Source organism: Lithobates pipiens, unplaced genomic scaffold (assembly GCF_037356315.1).
Source record: "Lithobates pipiens isolate NorthernLeopardFrog02 unplaced genomic scaffold, aLitPip1_a1.2 Scaffold_3, whole genome shotgun sequence".
Classification (NCBI taxonomy): Eukaryota; Metazoa; Chordata; class Amphibia; order Anura; family Ranidae; genus Lithobates; species Lithobates pipiens.
The window spans coordinates 253,604,382-253,624,896 of record NW_027507790.1 but is presented as its reverse complement, the minus strand read 5'-3'; the positions used below and the strand labels follow the sequence as shown (position 1 = coordinate 253,624,896).

The following is a 20,515-nucleotide window of genomic DNA, read 5'->3' as shown; positions in this document are numbered from 1 at the left end:
TAATTATAAAAAATAATAATTTTTATTCAATAATGTATTTAAATCAAAAACACTGAAATGCTCAGTCGCTGACAACTGTCGTCACTTGGATGCCAAATTTCCCCACTAATCACTATTGCTCAATTCTGCAAGGTATTTTAATTTACTATCGCGGTTTTCTAGATTGTCTAAAACTGCTTTTGACATTGGACGTTCTAAGGTTTCCAAGCAGAACAGTGTGTGTGTATCTGTATGTGTGTGTGTATATGTATATATATATATATATATATATATATATATATATATATATATATTAGAATTATTATTATTTAAGGTACTTGTATAGCGCCGTTAATTTACGCAGCCCTTTACATAAACATCAGTCCCTACCCTCAAGGAGCTTACAATCTAAGGTCCCTAACTCACATTCATATACTGGGCCAATTTAGACAGAAGCCAATTAAATTACCAGCATGTCTTTGCAGTGTGGGAGGAAACCTGAGTAACCAGAAGAAATCCATGCAGACACAGGGAAAGCATGCAAACTCCAGGCAGGTAGTGGTTTCGAATCAGCGACCCTTTTTACTGCTAGGTGAGAGTGCTACACACTACACCACTGCGCCGCTCATATAATGTAAAAGTGCAGGCAGGGCACTGCACAAAGCACTAAGGACAAAACTGATGTTTAATGATTTGATACAGTAATGTAATCTACAGATTACAGTGAATTATGTATGTTATGTTTTGTACTTTTTTTTTTATTCGCCATTGGGCTCCCCTGCGAGTGTTGCATCAGATAGGGGCGAACGGAGCCCGAAACAGTAATGCATTGGGCAGAGGATCTGGCAGAGGACATAGTGGGAGGACATCGCAGGATTCTGGGGACAAGGTAAGTAACCTGTACCAGAATACTGCGTTGCAATCCCGAGTGTTTTGGTAATGAAAATTAACCCTGAGCCCCACACCAGGGAATACCACGAGGGAGGTTAATAGTATGACATTTCAGACACAATGACAACACTGTTCCTGCAGCTACCAGCAGTTAACATTCAATCTGCACATAAAGCAGAGTTCCACATGTTTTTTAGTTTATTAAAAGTCAACAGCTACAAAAAGCATAGCTGCTCACTTTTAATAAACCAACACTTACCTGCCCCACGGTCCAGCGATGTGGTCGCCCGGAGGCTAGCTCCTCTCCCCCTCCTCTCCTCAGTGCTGTCATAGTAACTGGGCACCCGGCTGTGACAGCTTACCACTTCACGGCCTGGGGCGCACATCGCATGTGCGAGTCGCGCTGTGCTCTCCTATTGGCCAGCCGATCTTCTGGGACTGGAGTTTTGTCCCAAAAGATTGCTGGCAGGGAGGGGCCGCCTAGGGCGAGAGGAGGAGTCATCTAGGCGGCCGAAGATAGGAAGCAGGAAGTCCCATGAAAAAAAGGGTACCCCCCCCCCCCCCCCAAAACATGGCATGCCAAACGTGGCATGTCAGGGGGGGGCGAGGAGTGCTTAAAGCGGAAGTTAAATTTTTGGGTGGAACTCTGCTTTAATCATGATCGTTGGTATGATTAAGCGCATGTTGTGTGAAACCTGTTTACTGCTGGTTCCTGCTGGACCTCTGTTGTCAATGTGTCTGAAATGTCACATTATTAAATAAAGCATTCGCAGTTATCTTTGTTCATCAGGAGTGTTGTTTCTCTACTCTTCTCCTTCGTGATACTTACGGCTTCGGATTGAACTAGCACCGGAGATATTGAGGAGAGATAGTTGCTTAACAAGACTACCTGGAGTGGTGTGAACTTGTTTCCTGAAGGGGGGGGGTGTATTTACTCTGTAAATCTTAAATTAAATAATGGTCTTCTGACTTTGATCACAGGTATGCCATGGTCGATTGGGGTTTATCTTTATAGGCTACAGTAAATCCCCTACATACGAATGAGTTCCGTTCCAAGAGCACGTTCATAAGTCTAATTGTTTGCAAGTCCAACACAGCTAGCCTAGGTGCCCAACTAACACAATCGGCCGAATAAAATATTGTGATAGGTTTATAACACATGTCACAAAAATAATACATGGGGGAAAAAGGTTGAAATATAGATATAGTACTGTATACAGCAAAGTACACAGAACCACAAGCACCAGAAATGTGGACTAACACACAATTGAACATGCAAATGTATGTTCGTATCTTTGAAGGCTCACAGCTCGAAGGTTCACATGTAGGGGACTAACTGTACCTCGCACTGTTTGATTTTCTATCATTCAGCTCTCTGAGAGAAAATCAATCCCTTCTCCCAGTGTTTGCATTTCAGGCAGCCATGGCATTCACATCTGCCTGAATACAATGGCACTGCCAAACAGTGACTCTATCTGATAGGAGATAATCTTTCCACTGTGCTCAGTTGATTTTTTTTTTAAATCTACTTTTTTGTAGAGCTAAATGGTGCTTGCAAGGCCATCCACAAATCAAAATTTGGCTATTTCTGTAGGCCATCTACAGGGGCCTTAAGTCTAGGTTCACATCTATGCTGTTGCGCTTCATGCATTTTTCAGTCACATTTTACATTTTTAAACCCGTGCTTATGCGTTTTTGCATGCAGTTTTCATGCATTTTACATTTTTTTCCCTCTTTAAACACACTGTACATATAGCTGGTTAAGAAGGGGGCCAGGAAGCTGGCAAGGGCATCCTTAACCGATGAGTCATGAGCTGTCAGTGGGCTTCCTGACAAATTGCAGACAAAACCCTTCCGGACTAGTATGGATTCAGATAGGACCCCCCCCCCCCCACGCCATTTTATTTAAATTTTTTTAATGTCATGGGGTCCCGCCCAAAATCCATACCAGACCCTTATCCAAGCATGCTACCCGGCAGGTCAGGAAAGGGAGCGGATGAGCGAGCGCTCCCTCCCTCCCAAACCATACCAGGCCGCATGCTCTCAACATGGGGGTGTGCTTTGGGGTAGGCGGTCCTCTGCACCTCCTCCACCCCAAAGCACCTTGCCCCCATGTTGATGAGGACAAAGGGCCTCTTCTCGACAACCCTGACCGGTGGTTGTCGGGGTCTGCGGGCATCCTACCACTACCAATTCACCAAAAAAACTGAAATGTTTTCAAAAACCGGTTCTTGTATTTTGTTAAGTCCTTTATTAAAAAAGAAGCCCAGAGCCATCTTCTCCTGGTCCCGTCATCTCCCGGTCCTGTCATCTCCCGGTGTGGTCTTCTTGTGCTGTCTTCATCGCTGCCGGTTACCCGCTAAATAACAAAAAAAAAAAAAAAACGGTCTTGTCCTGAAGCTGTTTTCCTTCATTGTGATGTCCCCGCTGTTCGCCATCTCTTATATAGTCATGGGGCGAGGCCATTGAATGACGTCGCCCCAAGAGCCCACCCCTTGTGACGTCACATGACACGGTGGCTTCCCAGTCCCCTCCTTAGCAACCAGATATATATACAGTGTTTTAATCTGAGAAATAAAACTGCAAACACATGAAAAATTGCATCACAAACCCAGCACTTGTGCTTTTGGTGTAATTCCATTGAAGCCTATTACACGCAAAACACGGAAAAAAAGTCCCCGACCCTTTCCAAAAACGCACCAGCCGCAAAACACCTAGGTGTTAACTTGTACTGTAGGAAACCATGTTAAATGGAAAGCTGTGCGTTTCTGCAAAACACACTAAAAAACACTATCCAGCCAAAATAATTTAGAGCGGAGTTCCAGTCCCCCAACCACTGCTCTGCAACTGTCTCAACCTGAAAATGAATATTTCTAACATGTCATATTGTTTGCACTTTTACTATCTTTAAAAATAGTTACTTGCTGATCTCGGAAGTAGGCAGGTTCCGTTTTAGTTGTGGGCATTTGAAGCCCTCTCGTGTTAATTTCCTGGATTTCTGTGCAGCTGTCTACCCATCATGCACCACCAACACAAATCTCGCACATGCTCAGTAATGCCTAATAATAATAATAATAGTTATATATATATATATATATATATATAATTTTTTTTTTTATTTTTAGTTTTTATTATACAGGATTTATATAGCGCCGGCAGTTTACGCAGCGCTTTACAACATTAGAGTAGACATTACAATACAATTCAAGATGGGGAATCAGAGGGCCCTGCTCGTTAGAGCTTACAATCTAGGATATATATATATATATATATATATTATATTATATTTTCTTTTTTTGATATAGTGATGTGTAGCCCGTACTGAGACCATATAGCATTGAGCAGACTTGTAATGTAGCTGTGTGCAGGGACAGAGAGGAGCTGTCAGAATTCATTGGTGATGTCGGGGGTGGGCGGGACTTAGCAGCTATAGAACTTCAGCCAATTATTGGTCTTCTTGAGAAAGGGACGAGGCCGCATACATATAGTGGCCTGCCCTGACCCCATCCTATTGGCTGGTGTTCGATACCTGCTCGGTCCCGCCCACCCCCAACATCACCAATGAATTCTGACATCTCCTCTCTCTCCCTGCATATGCGAGATTTTGGCAGTAGGCAATTCGCAAGGAGTCATGGGATATATGACGCCGCTATCCCATGAACACTTGCAAATCGCGTAGTGACGCAATTGCCTAGGCGATCGCAAGGCGAAAGTAATGTTAAAATACAAAAAACAGGTATTTATCATCAAAAAATAAAAAATGGCCATTGTGAAAACTAGGAGCTAAGGGCATGCATCACAGCCAAAGAGGAAAAAAATGGGTGGAACTCCGCTTTAAGGACTAGCGTTTTCTACTTAAAATTCCTAAAGTGATCCTGTGGGGACAGCCAACACTGCTGACCTGTTTATAAATGTGATCTTGATTCGGTCCTCACTGGTGATTAGTCTCCCTGGACTACATTTATACTCCAGCCAAACATGAAATCACACTGCTGAATTGCTGATTGTCATCATTACATTAATCAATAGCATCTGGCTGTACTCCTAGCTAATTACCTGTAGTTGCTTGCTGACCCTGAAACTAAGCCAACAATAAAACTGGACAGTGTTTCCAAATTCTTAGCACCAACTTCATTCTAAGCAGCATAGCACAGCATCATATGACAAGAGGATGCAGTAATGTACAGATGCTTTGTGCTGTAACTGCTAAATCTTGCTGTATGGGATTATGTCATGTTTAATGAGATCCCTAACTTGGATGGCTTTTATATTGTAAAAGCATTGTGTATTATAAACAGTTGCCTTTTTAAAACTCTTGTTTTCACTTTTGCATACCTTACATCTCAGCGCTGCTACTTTCCCACTGCCTCTTTACATCCACTTATTGTCTACATACGCTCCAATAATGGCCACATGGACTTTCTCAGGGAGGCTTTCCTGATGGTGACAACAGTAAACCATGCCTGTGTGGTTTTTGTTAGTGTAACAATGTAGGGGCATATTTTAGAGACCCGCCATTATCATTCATAGCAGGATCACCAAGATATTATTTCAATGAAGGCTGCAGATTTCAAAGTATTGAAAATGACTTTAACCACTTCCATACTGCTCAAATTCCAGCACTCCTCTCTTACATGTAAAAATCATTTTTTCTTTTTTTTTTTTTTTGGCTAGAAAATTGCTCAGAACCCCCAAACATATATTTCTGCAGAATAAAATGGCGGTCATTGCAACTTTTTATGTCACACAGTTTTTCTAACGCGATTCTTTTGAAAAAAAAAACCCTTTCATGAACAAGAAAAAAACAAAACGGTAAAGCTAGCCCAATTTTTTTTGTATAATGTGACCAGATGTTACGTTGACTAAATAGATACCTCACATGTCGCGCTTTAAAATTGAGCACACTCGTGGAATGGCGCCAAACTTCAGTACCTAAAAATCTGAATAGGTGACGTTTTAAACTTTTTGCAGGTTGCCTGTTTAGAGTTACAGAGGAGTTTTTGGGCTAAAATGATTGCTCTCGCTCTAACGTTCGCAGTGATACCTCACATGTGTGGTTTGAACGTCGTTTACATATGCAGACGCAACCTATGTATGCGTTCGCTTCTTTGTGCGAGCACGCCGGGATAGGGGTGCTTTAATTTTTTTATTTTTACTTTCCCTTTTTTTGATCACTTGTAAACATCCCTTGTATTAGGAATAGTGCGTGACATGTCCTCATTATGGAGAGATGTGGGATCTATAAGAAAAAATTAACTATCTCTGGCTTTCCAGCCAAGTCCCTGGCATTGTTTACTTCTGCCGGCCCGGACGTGACGTCATAACGTCGCGCCCTGGCCTCCAAGAGTCATAGAGACTACCAGGGACCATCTGGCCCTTGGTCTTCTCTATGACTAAGTACCGGCGCCGTCAGATCTCTTCTCCGGCTCATCGATCACATGGGTGAGCCGGTAGACGCACCACAAATAGCGCTGCAGGAGGGATTTCCCCATTATCATTGATTGTGTTGGTGGTGGAATCCAGTGATTTTTTTCTCCTGCGGCCGGTGCTTTCAGGAAAGAAAGTTGAATAATCTATGGCTTACCTTAGCAGATCATTGATTGACTTTACTTGTTGCTTGAAGTTGGACATCCAATACACAATCCAATAAAAAACAAAATCTAATAACAATAAGGGCCACATTGTGGCGTGTTAACAAACTCTTCCTAGCAAGGCAAGCACTTAGAAAAACTACCTTGTTTTGCCTCTTAGATTTATTTGGTAAATGAAGAAGATATTTCCAGCTCCCGAGGGCACACAACTCATGAGGACGAGCATCATTAAGACTTTATCCAGTCTGTGGTTCCATCACTGTGAGCTGTGTATGGCATGATACTATCCATTGTTCTGCTCACATAAAATGACATAGTCCTCCTCCCCAGAACAGGACATTTCTACATTGGGGAATTCCTCTGCAATTGCTGGTGGCCATGTTTTCCATATTTTTGTAATAAACTGTTTTCAGTGGATGGATTCCTGTGGCCTGGCAAAGTATTTCCCAAAGTTTGTAACTTTTTGTTTCCAGACTTCTCCAAATGGTTTTTATATTTGGCTCAAAACTAATTTTGGAAAAAAAAAAAGGATTCAGTATTACGGCCTGGGTGATGGTGTGTAATAGTCATGTTGTTCCAGTGGTAATTTAGCATTAATTCACTTTGAAATATTTGCTTTCAAGCTGTACAATGAATAGCAGCTGTGGAATAGAAGTATTGGATTTGGGTCTTTATTACTGGTAGAGCAGGGGTTAGGATGTTTTGAGAACCCTCATGGAGTGGTGGTGACCTACAAATAGCTAATTATGGCATGACCTCATACAGACCTTGATGTCAACATTTTTATTCTAGCCTTGCTACACATGTGCTGGCTATTTGTGTGAGATCATTCATGGAAGGCTATTTGCAGGTTCTGAAGCCTTGGGATGGTGTGTGCAATGTGGACCATAAAGTGATGAGAAGTTCTGCAGCCCAAAACTTATGACCAGATTCAGAGTGACAGTCTTAAAGAAATGCCTATACTGAAGACCCAATGGGCTTGAAGAGATGGTCATGCTAAGAACCTGTACCTTTATGGAGGGTCCTAAGTGCATTGGGGTGATGGCTGTTTGTCCTCTATTGGGACCATGAGGTCATGACTGTCTTTAGGCTTTAAAGTGTAAGTAACCCCCCCCCCCCCCTATTGTTTTCAGCCATGGAAGCTGCCATCTTTGCCTCTGTTTAATCTACAACTGCCATGGTGCTGCACATGTGATCAGTTATGACACCAGCCATTGGATGGTTTGACAGTTTGGTTGAGAGCACAACCAATGGGAGTGTTACATTTCCGGCATGTGCCGGTGTACTATCACATAGTGTCCCCCATTGGATAGTGTCCGCTGTGTACTGTGCAAGCGCAGTACACAGGACACACAGATTCTGAAAATATCCAAAGATTAACGGCGCCTGCGCTGTGAGTCCAGGTTCTAGCCCCACCATCCAAGTGGACATAGAGTTAGAATAAAAAGAGCCAGGCGAAGCGAGCCCGCGAGGGGCCCGCTAAAATGTGCAGCCCTTTTTCCACTTGGATGGTGGGGCTAGCACCTCGACTCACGGCGCAGGCGCCATTCATCTTCGAAGATTTTCCGAATCTCCTTCTGCTCTGTGCTGCGCCTGTGCAGTACGGGGCGGACACTTCTCGATGGCCGGACGCTATATGGCAGAACACCGGAAATGAAACTGTTTTAAGGATGGTTTTACTTCCGCTTTAAGGCACAAGGGCAGAGCTGAACCTGGAAACAAGCTCCTCTTCCATTGTGCAAGCATGCCTTCATTTTTGCTTTTTGTAAGCTCTACTGTGAGGTGACTTGATGATCCAAAGCTACACATCTTTTGTTAATCCTTTATTACATGTGTAAGCTTTTGTTCTACTGCAAAAACAATAAAAAATAAGGATGGCCATACATTGAGCAAATTTCTGCAGGAAAGAAATTTGCTTGATCGCCCCATCAACACACAGTGTTGATGCGGGAATTCTTCCTGCTGGGCCATTGTCTTCTTCTGGCGAGGAGGGTGGGGAAAGCCGTCCCCACCAGCAGAAAGACCATGATTATTGCTAGCAGCTATAGCAGCCCCTAGCAATAATCTCACAGGTAAAATCCAGCATGTTGGTTGTACACAAGTTGATCGATAAATCAACTTGGTACATTTAGTCTGCTGAACTAGCTGAGATTTGAACCATGTAAGGCCTGCCTAAGGAAACTGTTTTAACCAATACACAGTTGACAGCCACACTTACAAGTCACAATCATTTGGTGGAGGGATTATGGTGTGAGGTTGTTTTTTAGGGGCTGGGGTTGGCCCCTTAGTTCCAGTGAAGGGAACTCTTAAGGCATCAGCATACCAAGACATTTTGGGCAATTTCATGCTCCCAACTTTGTGGGAACAGTTTGGGGATGGTCCCTTCCTGTTCCAACATGACTGCGCACCAATGCACCAAGCAAGGTCCATAAAGACATGGATGAGGAGTTTGGGGTGGAGGAACTTGACTGGCTGGTTGAGTCCTGACCTCAACCCTATAGAACACCTTTGGGATGAATCAGAACCGAGATTGCGAGTCAGGCCTTCTTGTCCAACATCATTGCCTGACCTCACAAATGCGCTCCTAGAAGAATGGTCAACCATTTTGTGTACAGTCTTCCCAGAAGAGTTGAAGCTGTTATAGCTGCAGAGGGTGGGCCAACTCAATATTGAACCCTACGGGCTAAGACTGGGATGCCATTAAAGGTCATGTGCTTGTAAAGGCAGGTGTCCCAATACTTTTGGTAATATAGTGTGTGTGTGTGTGTGTGTGTGTGTGTGTGTGTGTGTGTGTGTGTGTGTGTGTGTGTGTGTGTGTGTGTGTGTGTGTGTATGTATGTGTATATATATATATATAATTTGCCATTGAGGTATAAAAATCAGATTTTGTTAGTCTCACCCTTCTCACAGCTTGTATAAAGAGGGAACAGAATAACAGAGCCATTCAGAAGATTGTTGATGAGGAACAATCTTCTGAGAAGGAGTGTTGAGATTACTGTAGACGTCCCAGGTTACCAGGTTCCTCTTGCCTTTCATGTGAAATGTGATTCTCTCTACGACCAGTTGTTTGCAATGGGACTCTTCCAAACCGCATGCATCCTGTCCCTAGAGTATGAGCTGCTCTCTGTGCCAGACCTTCCTCAACCCGGTATTGGGCCCAACACCGCTAAACAGCACTCAGCAGATTTTATTCCTACTTGAATCTCATTTTCAGCAGTCAGTGTTGGAGTGTTAACCATTTTGAGGTCAGAGTGACTTTAATAACAACAACCAGGGACAGTTTTAATTTGGGAGAAGTTCTAGTTTTAAGTTATCTTTAATTATTGATAAAGGATCTTAAAGTGGTTGTAAACCTCAGACATGAAATGTGAACAACGCCTATCCCTCTATAGCACATGTATCGAAAACACAAGACCCGCAGGACGATTCCGGCCCTCCAGGCCATTTCATGTGGCCCTCACACCTCTCTTGCAGCTGCAGCAATCCCCTTGTTTTTGCCCCCACCTTATCTCAGCGGTTCGCAACAGAGAGGAGGACAGAACTCCTTCTACAGATCCTCCACCTCTCTGCAGCCGCAGCCACCCCTCATCTCCATCTAACCTGGTCTCACCATTCAGCAGATTCCAGTTCTCCTCTGGTCCTCCTCCAGACCCTACAATTTCTGCTTCCCAGATCCACCACTTCTTCCAGACAGCAGCACAGGATAAGGAGGGTGCACTGTGAAGTAAGGGACGGTGGGGGGCTTTTGACTTCTGATGGTGAGGGGGCTCTTGACATCTGATGTAAGGGGGCAGGGTGGGGTGCCCTGGACATCTAGTCTTACAGATACAACCCGCTCTTTGATGGCAGCCATAATGCTGATGTGTGATGAAATTGAGTTTGACACCCCTTCTCTATAGTGTGTACTTATCTCAATTAGGAGCACTAAGTGTCACTTTTATTTGCAGCTTCATTCCTCTGCTATCAGCATGAATCGCTTCTGACAAGTTTTCCTGTCACCAAGAGAAAATGGTGACAGGGGAGGGAGCTCCAGCTGATTGACAGCCTCAGCTCTGTTCCGGTGTGTTGTGTGGTGGAGGGGGTGTGTCCCTTTCTGTCCAATCAGCTCTCAGAGCTCTCCTCACTGAGCTCTACAGAGTAACTTCAGTTCTCCACCCGCTTTTTATGAACTCTCAGAAAAGCTTAAAAATTCAGAACTTTGGCTGTAGCGAAGAAAAGGCTGCAGATAAACAGGTATAACGTATGTAGGAGGATTTGTTTTATCTGTGCTTCACCTGAGGCCAGTCACTTCACTGGGTGTGTGTAAGGGTTTGCAAACACTTTAAATATAGAGCTAAACCCCATCTGTAAAGTAAAAACAGCTTTTTTTGTTGTTTGTTTTAGACCATAGGGATGGGTTAAAACCCATATAAGGTTATATTTTGCTGGCTGTATCTCACTGAGGAAATTTCTGTTGATTTCCTGTCTTGAAAATGCAACAAGAAATAAGGAATCTCTAAATTTTTTCTTGAAAGCCCATGGCGTGTGGAACAGACTCAAAAACTTCACCCGGTGCCAAAAAAAAAGTGCACATGCATAAGGAGTGAAACACAAAAAAGAATGCAACGGGTACACAAGCCCTCTGAAATCAGAGGGCCTTGCCCTGAATCCCCCGGGGCGTTAGGCTCCTGGCGAGGACAATGGTACTTACACTTGGTCCATCTGGCCGAAACCAGACGGACCCCCTTCTCTGGAGGATCTGCCGAAACAGACCCACCCAAGTACTCAGTGGGGCTCCCCCAGAGGGAGACCCCATGAGAGAGGGTGAACTAAGCCAAAAGGCCATGTCCACCCCCTCCCAAGACTTTCAGGGCAGGCCCGAGGACCTGCAACCCTACCAGTCACACCGGGTACAAACACAAAAACACAAAAATGTGACAACAAAGGAAATAAATAACAAGAAAGTGGGGGAGAAGGAAGTAGAGGAGGAGAACAGATGTCCCCAATAGGTAATTCCCCCTAATTTCTTGCTCTGGTGACAAGTCTTTTTGCATTTCCCTTTACTTTTTGTCTCGGTGAGAGTGATCATCAGGACAAGTAGAGGGGTGAATTTCCCCCGTGGAGACTCCACCAAGTGGGCCATCAGCATTCCCTTCTCTATTGAAACCCCCCAAAATGTGCCTTTACCACACACTTTGAATTTCCTATAAGGTTTAATATCTTGCAGAATATGTTTTCAATCTTTAAAAAGTTTTCATTGAAATATTCTGCGGTGATCCTGCAGTGAAATTCTTTGTTCAAGCATGTACTGATATGTTTAATGCACAGTGGTCGTAGTGAGGTGATCGTCAGTAAAAAAAAAAAAAAAAGAAAAAAGGAAGATCCTGCTCTGTACTTGTGGCTTCGCCCAGCCATCTCAGCTTCAGCTGTTCAAATGAATGGAGTGACAGCAGGGGCGGATCCAGAGTCTAGTCTCGGGAGGGGCACTGCGGGCATTTTAGCGGGGAAATGGCTGCTGTTGGCGCTTCAATCATCCTGCCACCATGGTTGATATGGTGTCAGGACAACTGAAGCGCATTATTTCTATTATTACATTGTTATATAAAATGAAATGGCTCAACTCGCCATAATGCAGAATCAGTGTGTGCCCTGAGTGTGTCACTTGCCACGTCACCTGCCACAAGTTGCTGCTTGCCACTTGCTGTGTCACTTTCCTGCTAAGGTGGGGATTGCCTTTTGCTGGGTCCCAGGGTCAAGCAGCAGAGAGATGATGTAATCTCTCTGCTGCCTGCACAGTGAGGGCGGAAGTGCAGGGATGCAGGGCGGGTGGTGAGATGTCATCTTTCTGTTCCCCCACCTGCTGATTGGCCAGCTGCCCGCTCACCCATGGAGCTTCCCAGCTGCCCGGCCCGCCTACTCTCTCAGCATCCTACCCGCAGAGCTGCCCACGCTCTCACCCGCCCGCAGAGCCACCCACTGTCTCAACTGCCTGCCTAGCTGCTCAGTTGCCCAGCCCGTGGAATCGCCCGCCCACGGAGCCGCCTGCTCTCAGCCGCCCGCTCATGCCCACTCACCCACAACAAATTTTTTGGGATCCGCCCCTGAGTGACGGTTGTGCAAAGAAGGTGGGGATGGCCCAAGTTTTTTTTCTGAAAAGGTTGTGGCGCACTAGGTAGGGATGCATAGTGAAGAACTTGGGAATGGGGCTGGAGGTAAGTCGGTGGCTTCCATTTGGCGGGGGGGGGGGGGGGTGGTTGTATAAGGTTTACAAGACAACTAAAATTGAAGTGCACACAACAGTCCAAATTCTAGATAAATTATTGAAATGCATACAAGGCACACAACTTACCCACTTTCGTCACTTTCGTCCATTTCGCCAGTGATCCGGTTAGCCGACATTTCCTTATAATGTAATAAAGATGTTCCTGAACACACCCACCTCAGGCTCCTTGTCTTACATACAGAGAGCATGAGCTATAAAATTGTGGGGTACTAATCTTTACGTGGTCAGATTCAAACATGTTTAAAGCTAGCTATACACAAGTTCAAAATGATTTAAGAACGCTTTTTCGATTTTCTTATCGTTGGTGGAGTCAAATCAAAAATTTTTTCCGACCACATTGATGAGAAAATTTCAAAGGAGCAGGATGGAAAAAAAATGTCAAATTCCAAACCGTGTATGTGGTTTTCATTTGGGAAATTACATTCATTCCAAAATCAAATGTTGAAAGCAAACTAAATTTGGAAGTACTTTTAGGCGACATTTGTCTAGTCATCAAATGTACGAAGAATTTTCACATGGATGTTCAAACAAATATCCATTTGAACGTTCATTCAGAAACCTACTAGTGTGTAGCCAGCTTAAGACGTTTGAATCTGGTTGATGGCACAGCAAGAGAAGATGATACATAGCATAAGAAGTACTCATGAAGTAGACCCTCCAACCACCATGTGTGAGGAGCAGTCTAGATTTTGTCTTCTTACATTTCATTAACATTTTGACTAGTTTTTTCAAATTTTAGTACTGTAGACTTTCGTTTTTTCAAATTTCTTGTATGATTTAGTGACGAAGTGAAGGTTTGTTGGGGACTTTAACAAAGCCATGTCTTGGTAAGGTCATGTAATTCCATCCCTGGGGACTTTAAATGAAACTGTGGCCTGGTAGGTTCATGCGTTTCCATCCCAATTAATTGAAAAGGATGAGAGCAAAGGGGGCAGGATGTTATATGAAGCACTAGGTAGCAACAGAATAAATTGGTGAATATATGGGAATTTTATTGTTTGTGGCAATAATACATACATAAAATGCTGGTACATAGATATAGTATTGGTGTCAAAATACCGATATTGACCATATTAATAACATTGGTAACTCGTAATAAAACAACAATAACATTCCAGGGTTCACCAAAAAAGAATTAAGTAAAAGAAGTAAACGAGGTAATGCCTACAGGACTTATAGCCTCCCTAGGCCTGTGAATAAAGGTAGTACAGTAGTAGCTTGAAATTCAGATACGTATTGTTAGAAGCACGGCTGTTGGTAGCGCTACACATTTCGTGGTTTTTGAACCACTCATCGGGAGAAAAGCATGTGATAAATCTAGAAAGGAATTGTAATATACGAATAATCAAATTGAAATAATGTATAACATGAACAGGGGAAGGGTAGATAAACCCTACACAAGGTACATGCTTACTTACTCAGATACGTAAATTGGTGGTAGGGTGGCCAGGTGCTGGAAGCCATCCAGGGACACCCCCAACCGGGAGCTGTGGTGGAGTTCGGCAGAGACAACCCATACAGGCTACAACCGGGGCAGGCATGGAAATAATGAGGAACTCCTGTGAAGGGAGTGAAAATATGTAGTGAGCCAAGGAAGTCTATGGGGGATATAGAAGAAAAGAAAAGGTAGGCAAAGAGCCTGTGCTGTTGAAGGAAAAGACAAGTGAAGCAATGAAGGCCAACAGGACTGTGATGAAAGATAGCAATGTGACCAAAAGCTGTGCATGGTGAAAGATGAGTCAAGAAATTGGTTACCCGCTAATAACCATGGGAAGGTGGACGTGTTAAACACGTGGGGATGGTGAAAATTGCACAGTTACCTGAATTGAATAAAGTTGGGAGGAGGGAGAACCCCAGCTGCATGTGATCCAGTGTGTAGAGCCTCCAATGCCAAACACTGCCCACGGAGGCTCCCATATGTGTGTCACCAAGGACAGCCCACCAACATCATGATGCCTGGCAAAAAGGGGAAGAGGGACAACGGGCAACTGTGTCTCTGGCCAAGCGGCACCATCAAAGAGGCTATAGGTCCTGCAGGCATTACCACTCTTACTTTTTTTTTTTTTACCAAATTCTCTTTTTGTAGAACCCTGGAATGTTATTGTTTTATTTATGAGTTGCCAACGTTATTAATATGGTCAATATCAGTATTTTGACACCAATACAATATCTATGTACCAGCATTTTAGGTATGTATTGCCACAAACCATAAAATTCCCATATATTCACCTATTCTGTTGCTACCTAGTGCTTCATATAAAGTCCTGCCCCCCTTTGCTCTCCTCCTTGTATGATTTACTATCCAAGATGTTGTTTGATTCCGGTAGGCTGGATTAAACCAAAATAACAACAAAATCTTGCTATGATCTGCTCCGCACTGCATTTTGTATGACTTCCACTGAAAACCCAATGAGGGGGTATTCTAGCTGCAATTACTACTTTTTATTATTATTTTTAGGAGATTTTTGTATATATCCAATGCATCTGGGAAATTTGTTTTTCGTGGGGAGGGACCAGACGAACACAAAATTTAGAATTGTGAAACAAGAAATGGGTGTTTAAAGAGGAAGTAAACCCCACCAAAAAAATTCTATTTTTACAATATTTCTATGTTTATTAACATATCCAAGCAAAAGATATATTAATAACTCCAAAACGAGCGCTGGAAGTACCTTTTTTTGTAGTTTTATTTTTTGTATCTTCCGGGTATCGTCTGCGCCATTCTTTGTGCTGTTTTCAGAAGCCGATACGGACGTCATTTCCACCCTTAGTTCGTATCCCTGCCGAAATCTCGCGCATGCGCTGTAGCATCGTAACCAAGCCTCGTTCTCAATTGCCGTTACTACAGCAACAGAGCATTGTTCAGTCACAAGGGGGAATATCAGGAAGACCAGAATAATTACTGCATCGCGAGACTTCTCCTCTGTGCCATTCAGAGGAGAATCTCACGCACAGTAAAATCAAGGCAAGCAGGAAAGACAGAATTGGCATTATATACATGCCGCCTTTGAAAGTGCATACTGCGCAATCGCGCATGACGTCACGAACATTAAAAAGACGATTTATATCATATTTACACAAGTAAGTGCACTTTCACAGGCAGCGATCAGCTGCCTGTGTTATGTAGTATCTGATAAGCTTAACTTGTATCTGAGGGTTTACTTCCTCTTTAAAGTTGATGTAAAATTACTAAAATCTTATCACAATGTTAATATTTCAATTAATTTTTAATGTTTTTTTAATCTGCAGTTTTCACTAAAATAATACCTGGTGATCTTGTCATGAGGGTCTTTGTTCAGGCACTTCTTTTAGAAGTCTTCCAATTTTTCTTTCTGCGTTGTCACCCTGTCATATGGACGTCTGATTAGGGCTACAAGTGTTTCTTCCAATACACCTTTGGCTTGCATGGTAAACTGTTGTCATCCTAAGAATACCCGCCCTCAGAAATGCCATTTAGCTTTAGCTGTAGCTGGCATCTAAAGAGGAAGTGGCTGCCGTAAGTCTACAGAAGACCAGCAGCACTGAGAAGCAACGACGGGTAATCAAAAGGTGAAATTAAGTGTTTTCTAATAGAAAACATGTCAGTTTGATATACAATGCTTTAGTAAACTAAATGTCATCCATTCAGGATTCACATCTATTTTATCCCTAAAAAAGAAAAGAGGAATGCAAAGTGACGCAACTCAAAAAACCTGAAAAAAGGTGAACTTGGGCTTAAAGCGGTTGTATACCCCCCAAAAAAATTTTTTTTCCCTTTTCTGTAATGCAAAAGGCATAATGAGCTAGTATGCTCATTATGAAATACCTTAGAACGAGACGTCGGTAACTCACCTGGTCCACGCCGAGGTAGCTGACATGTTGCCTCTGTGTGTCTTCCGGCTATTGAGGCTCCAGCACTTTGAGTGGCTGGAGCCGTGATGTCGTCACTCCCGCGCATTTGCGCGGGAGACTTTTCAGCAAAGTCTGCCACCTGCTGGGCTTTCAGCCGAGAATCCAAGAATGTACACGTGCGCCGCTGAAGTCAGCGTTAAGTTATTATAGGCTTACCTGTAGGTTAAAGTTATAAAATTAACTATACAACCGCTTTAATATCTAGCCTGTTATTTGGATAGCCTTACATACACATGACCGTTTTTCCCATCGGAAATTCCGCTGACACTGTCTTGTGTACACACGATCACACCAAAGTCCGATAGTCAAGAACGCGGTAACGTACAACACGTACGACGGGACTAGAAAAAGGAAGTTCAATAGCTTCTGTCTCGTGCTTGCTTCAAAGAATGTGTTTTTTGGTCCATCGGAACACCATTCAAACGAGCGGTTTTCCCAATAGGAATTGGTTCCGTCGGAAATACTTAGAACATGTTCTATTTCTAGGTCCCTCAGAATTTTCCTCAGAAAAGGAAAGTCCTATGAGGCATACACACATGATCGGAATATACAATGAAAAGCTTCCGTCTGACTTTTTCTGTCGGACATTCCGCTCGTGTGTACTTGACATTAGTTGTCTAAAGAGTGATTCGGGAGCCCCACAACCTAGAACCTTTGTATGCCATAGCATATTTCAGCTCACCAATTCAAACTTATCTCATCTCTGAGACACAGATCTAAAGAGTCAGTATTTGCATAGATAATTCCCCGAGGTTGAGGCTTCCAGGGTGTCTGCTTTTTGGTTCTCATATCACTTTAATACCTTCCATCAGTTTGGCTTATTTGTTACTTTCTGCCATGTAGGGGATCATGGAACTAACTGCCTGGGATTCCTAAATTGAAAGTGCTCTGCTTTAAAGATAAACTGTAGGGAAGGAAATGTGGCAGTTGCTGTTGATGACTTATTTTTTAAGGTGCAGATTTTAGGAATGTCATCCTCACCCTGGCTCACTCCTTATTTGAGTCATTGACCTAGAGTGAAGTCATGGAGTCTCCGGAATGCCCTGAACTTCTGTTCTGCATGCTTATTCCTGCTCAGTGGCTCAAGGTAGTGCATCCAGGATCAGGGTTATTGCTCTGGCACCTTTAAAAAAAAAAGGCAGCAATGGCAAATTCCTTATTTTTATCCTCACAGATTGCCTTTGAAGTGGACCTGGCCTTTGCCTATTCAGGGTAGTATCTTGGGTATTGTGCACAGGAGACCCCCCTCCACTGCTGGCACTTTCCTGCTACTTGCTGGAGTCCATCAAAATCCTTGTATACATTTCAGGTTAAGTTTGAACAGAAGCTTGCACTGGGCCAATAACTCTTCTCATGTGACAGCCCTTAGGCCCTACTATTGGCTACTCAGGCACTGTGTGCTGGGAGGAAAGGGAGGGAATCACATGTTTCTCTGTACCCAGAAGCACCAGACTCTTCTTTGGACTCCAGCAGCCAATTGGCATAGCAGGGCCAACTTATGGTAGATTAGTACCAACAGAGGAGGGGACTTCATCAAACTTCTTCTTCTGTCCTTGAAATGGCCAATTAGCAGCGTCTAAAGCATTGCAGACACAAGAACCTCTTTCATTGTTCAAAATAACATAATTACTCAAAGCAAACTCTCCCTCTTCTCTTTCCCTCTCCCCCTTTTCCGTTGTTTCTTTCCCTCTTACCCCCCTCCTTGTCTTTCAGTTCCGCCTGCCGCCACTTGCGGAGATATTTGTATGTGCTGGACAAACTGTACTTTCCTCATTCACACTGCTCCACGCTTCAGCACTGCTTCACCAGTCTCGGTGACAATGGCGAGGAGTTCTTGTCTCTAACGTGCTCTCATATACTGCGATCCTATGCCTCCAGGTTAATAATCTCTCATGGCTGTCTGCATGCTGCATGCCACTGTGTTGTCCATCCGAGCACTTGTGTAACTGGTGGCTGTCTGTGTGTCTGTATTGGTGATGCCACTATGCAAGACGAGATGGCATTATGTGAACGATGCACTACTGTGGAGCATGAACATTTTACGTTTAAAACGACACCGAATTAGTTGTGGGTAGATGTTACCCCAAGATCATCAATAATAAGATAACCATAATAGTATATTTTAATATCGCCCTTAGATATACCTTCTCCTGCTCTGTGAGTGCCAACAGACTTAAATAGGGTTGTACATATTCAAAGATAATTACGTATATGGGAACTTAGTATCACATGTACCTACACCCCAATTTTGACAATTTTAACTTTTTAACACCACTTGGGGACTTTAAAGCACTGTATGTACAAACCGAATATCGGCCAAAATCAGTTGGTACAGTAGATAATGGCCGACATTCAGCCGTGTGTACGGGTCCTTGTTTGACAGAAGCCAATCTCACGACTGGCTTCTGTCGAATGAACATGCTGGAAGACCTGCAGCCAATCGGCAACCAAACAGCGCTCTCAGACATTGGCTTCAATCGTTGACCGATGTGTTCTGGCGGAGTCCCCCGTCAGAACACCATAGCACATTGAATATTTAGTACAGAGAGTTTCTCAGTTTTCGGTGTGTACCAGGGTTTATGGTACAAACAGTAATAGAATAAAGTTAAATGCAATTAATTTCTAGACTAAATTTCCCATTTAATAATTCATATTTAAAAAGCCAATGTAAAATAGTATTACTAAAAAAGTGTTGTACAACATATCAACCCCATTTATGTATAACCTCCTGGTAATATCCCACATTCTATATCAAACACAATCCAGCATGGCATAAAAGTGCTTGTATCCAGCGATCCAACAGTAGATGATGCTTTTACGTCTTAGCCAATGGGATGTTATAGTTCTACGCGTTTCGCAGAACAGGCCTGCTTCCTCAGGAGATATGGAGGATATGGGTTATGTCCTTTGTACACACAATACATACAATATTATTATAAAACAATTTATTCTATAGGACAGGGGTCTATAACCATAAAATGTCAGCTGAGGGCTGCATGAGACTATATACAGAGAAAACTCACACTTGCTCCAGTGGAAGGGACCTTATGTTGCTGTTCTGGAATAGCCAACAACAAAGGGACAGATGATCGGTAACCTGGAAGAACAGTCTCTCCAGAGATCTAATCTGCACTGGCCCAAAATGAATCCCAGTTTGCACATATAATTCAATTGTTATCCACCATTAATCTGACCATCCTCCTCCCTTTTCCATAAATCCTCCCCACTTGCCCTCACTTTTAAAATGGGGAAAATAATGATTTGATCCCCTGCAGTTTGCCCACTTTCAAAGAAATGAGGGGTATATAATTACCATAGGTATATTTTAATTGATAGAGGCAGAATATGAACAAAAAATCCAGAAAAAAAACATGATACAAATGTTATAAATTGAGTTGCATTTCAGTTAGTAAAATAAGTATTTGATCCCCATGCAAAACAAGACTTAGTTCAGGGGTCGGCAACCTGCGGGCTGCACCCGGCCCACCGCCGCTAAATGTCCAGCCTGTCAGTGCACAAGATGAGGTCATGTGCAGCCGGCCCACGAACATTTTAACCCCTTTACACCAATCGTATGCAAATATGCTGCCTCGGCTTGGAAGGGTTGTACCGGGGTGATGCATACCCCGGTACTGTTTTTTTTAGAGCCAGCAGTTGGCTTTCTTTGGATAATCGATGCGGCTGTAATCCCAAGCAGCGCGCGGGAACATGGGCCCCCTCCGCCTTCCACAGCTCGCCCGGGCTCTCCAGTCCCATCAGGAGGCCCGAACGACCAGCCGGCGTGTCCGCTGGCTAGCCAGAGACCCAAACAAATCAAGAATTGGCTTCGATCGGGTCTTGGATCTAGTAACCTGGAAACAATCTCATGACATCACTTCCCATTTACAGAAGACTTAAAGGC

At 43.5% G+C, this 20,515-nt stretch overlaps 1 protein-coding gene across 1 annotated transcript in view; it reads left to right on the top strand.

Moving 5' to 3' along the window:
* The window catches only part of DYM (dymeclin), a gene marked incomplete in the record, with an annotated part of 586,856 nt that overhangs the window by 341,469 nt on the left and 224,872 nt on the right, over positions 1–20,515 (top strand). The window contains 1 exon segment of the mRNA XM_077463046.1: positions 18,328–18,492. Coding sequence (XP_077319172.1) covers positions 18,328–18,492 — 165 coding nt within the window.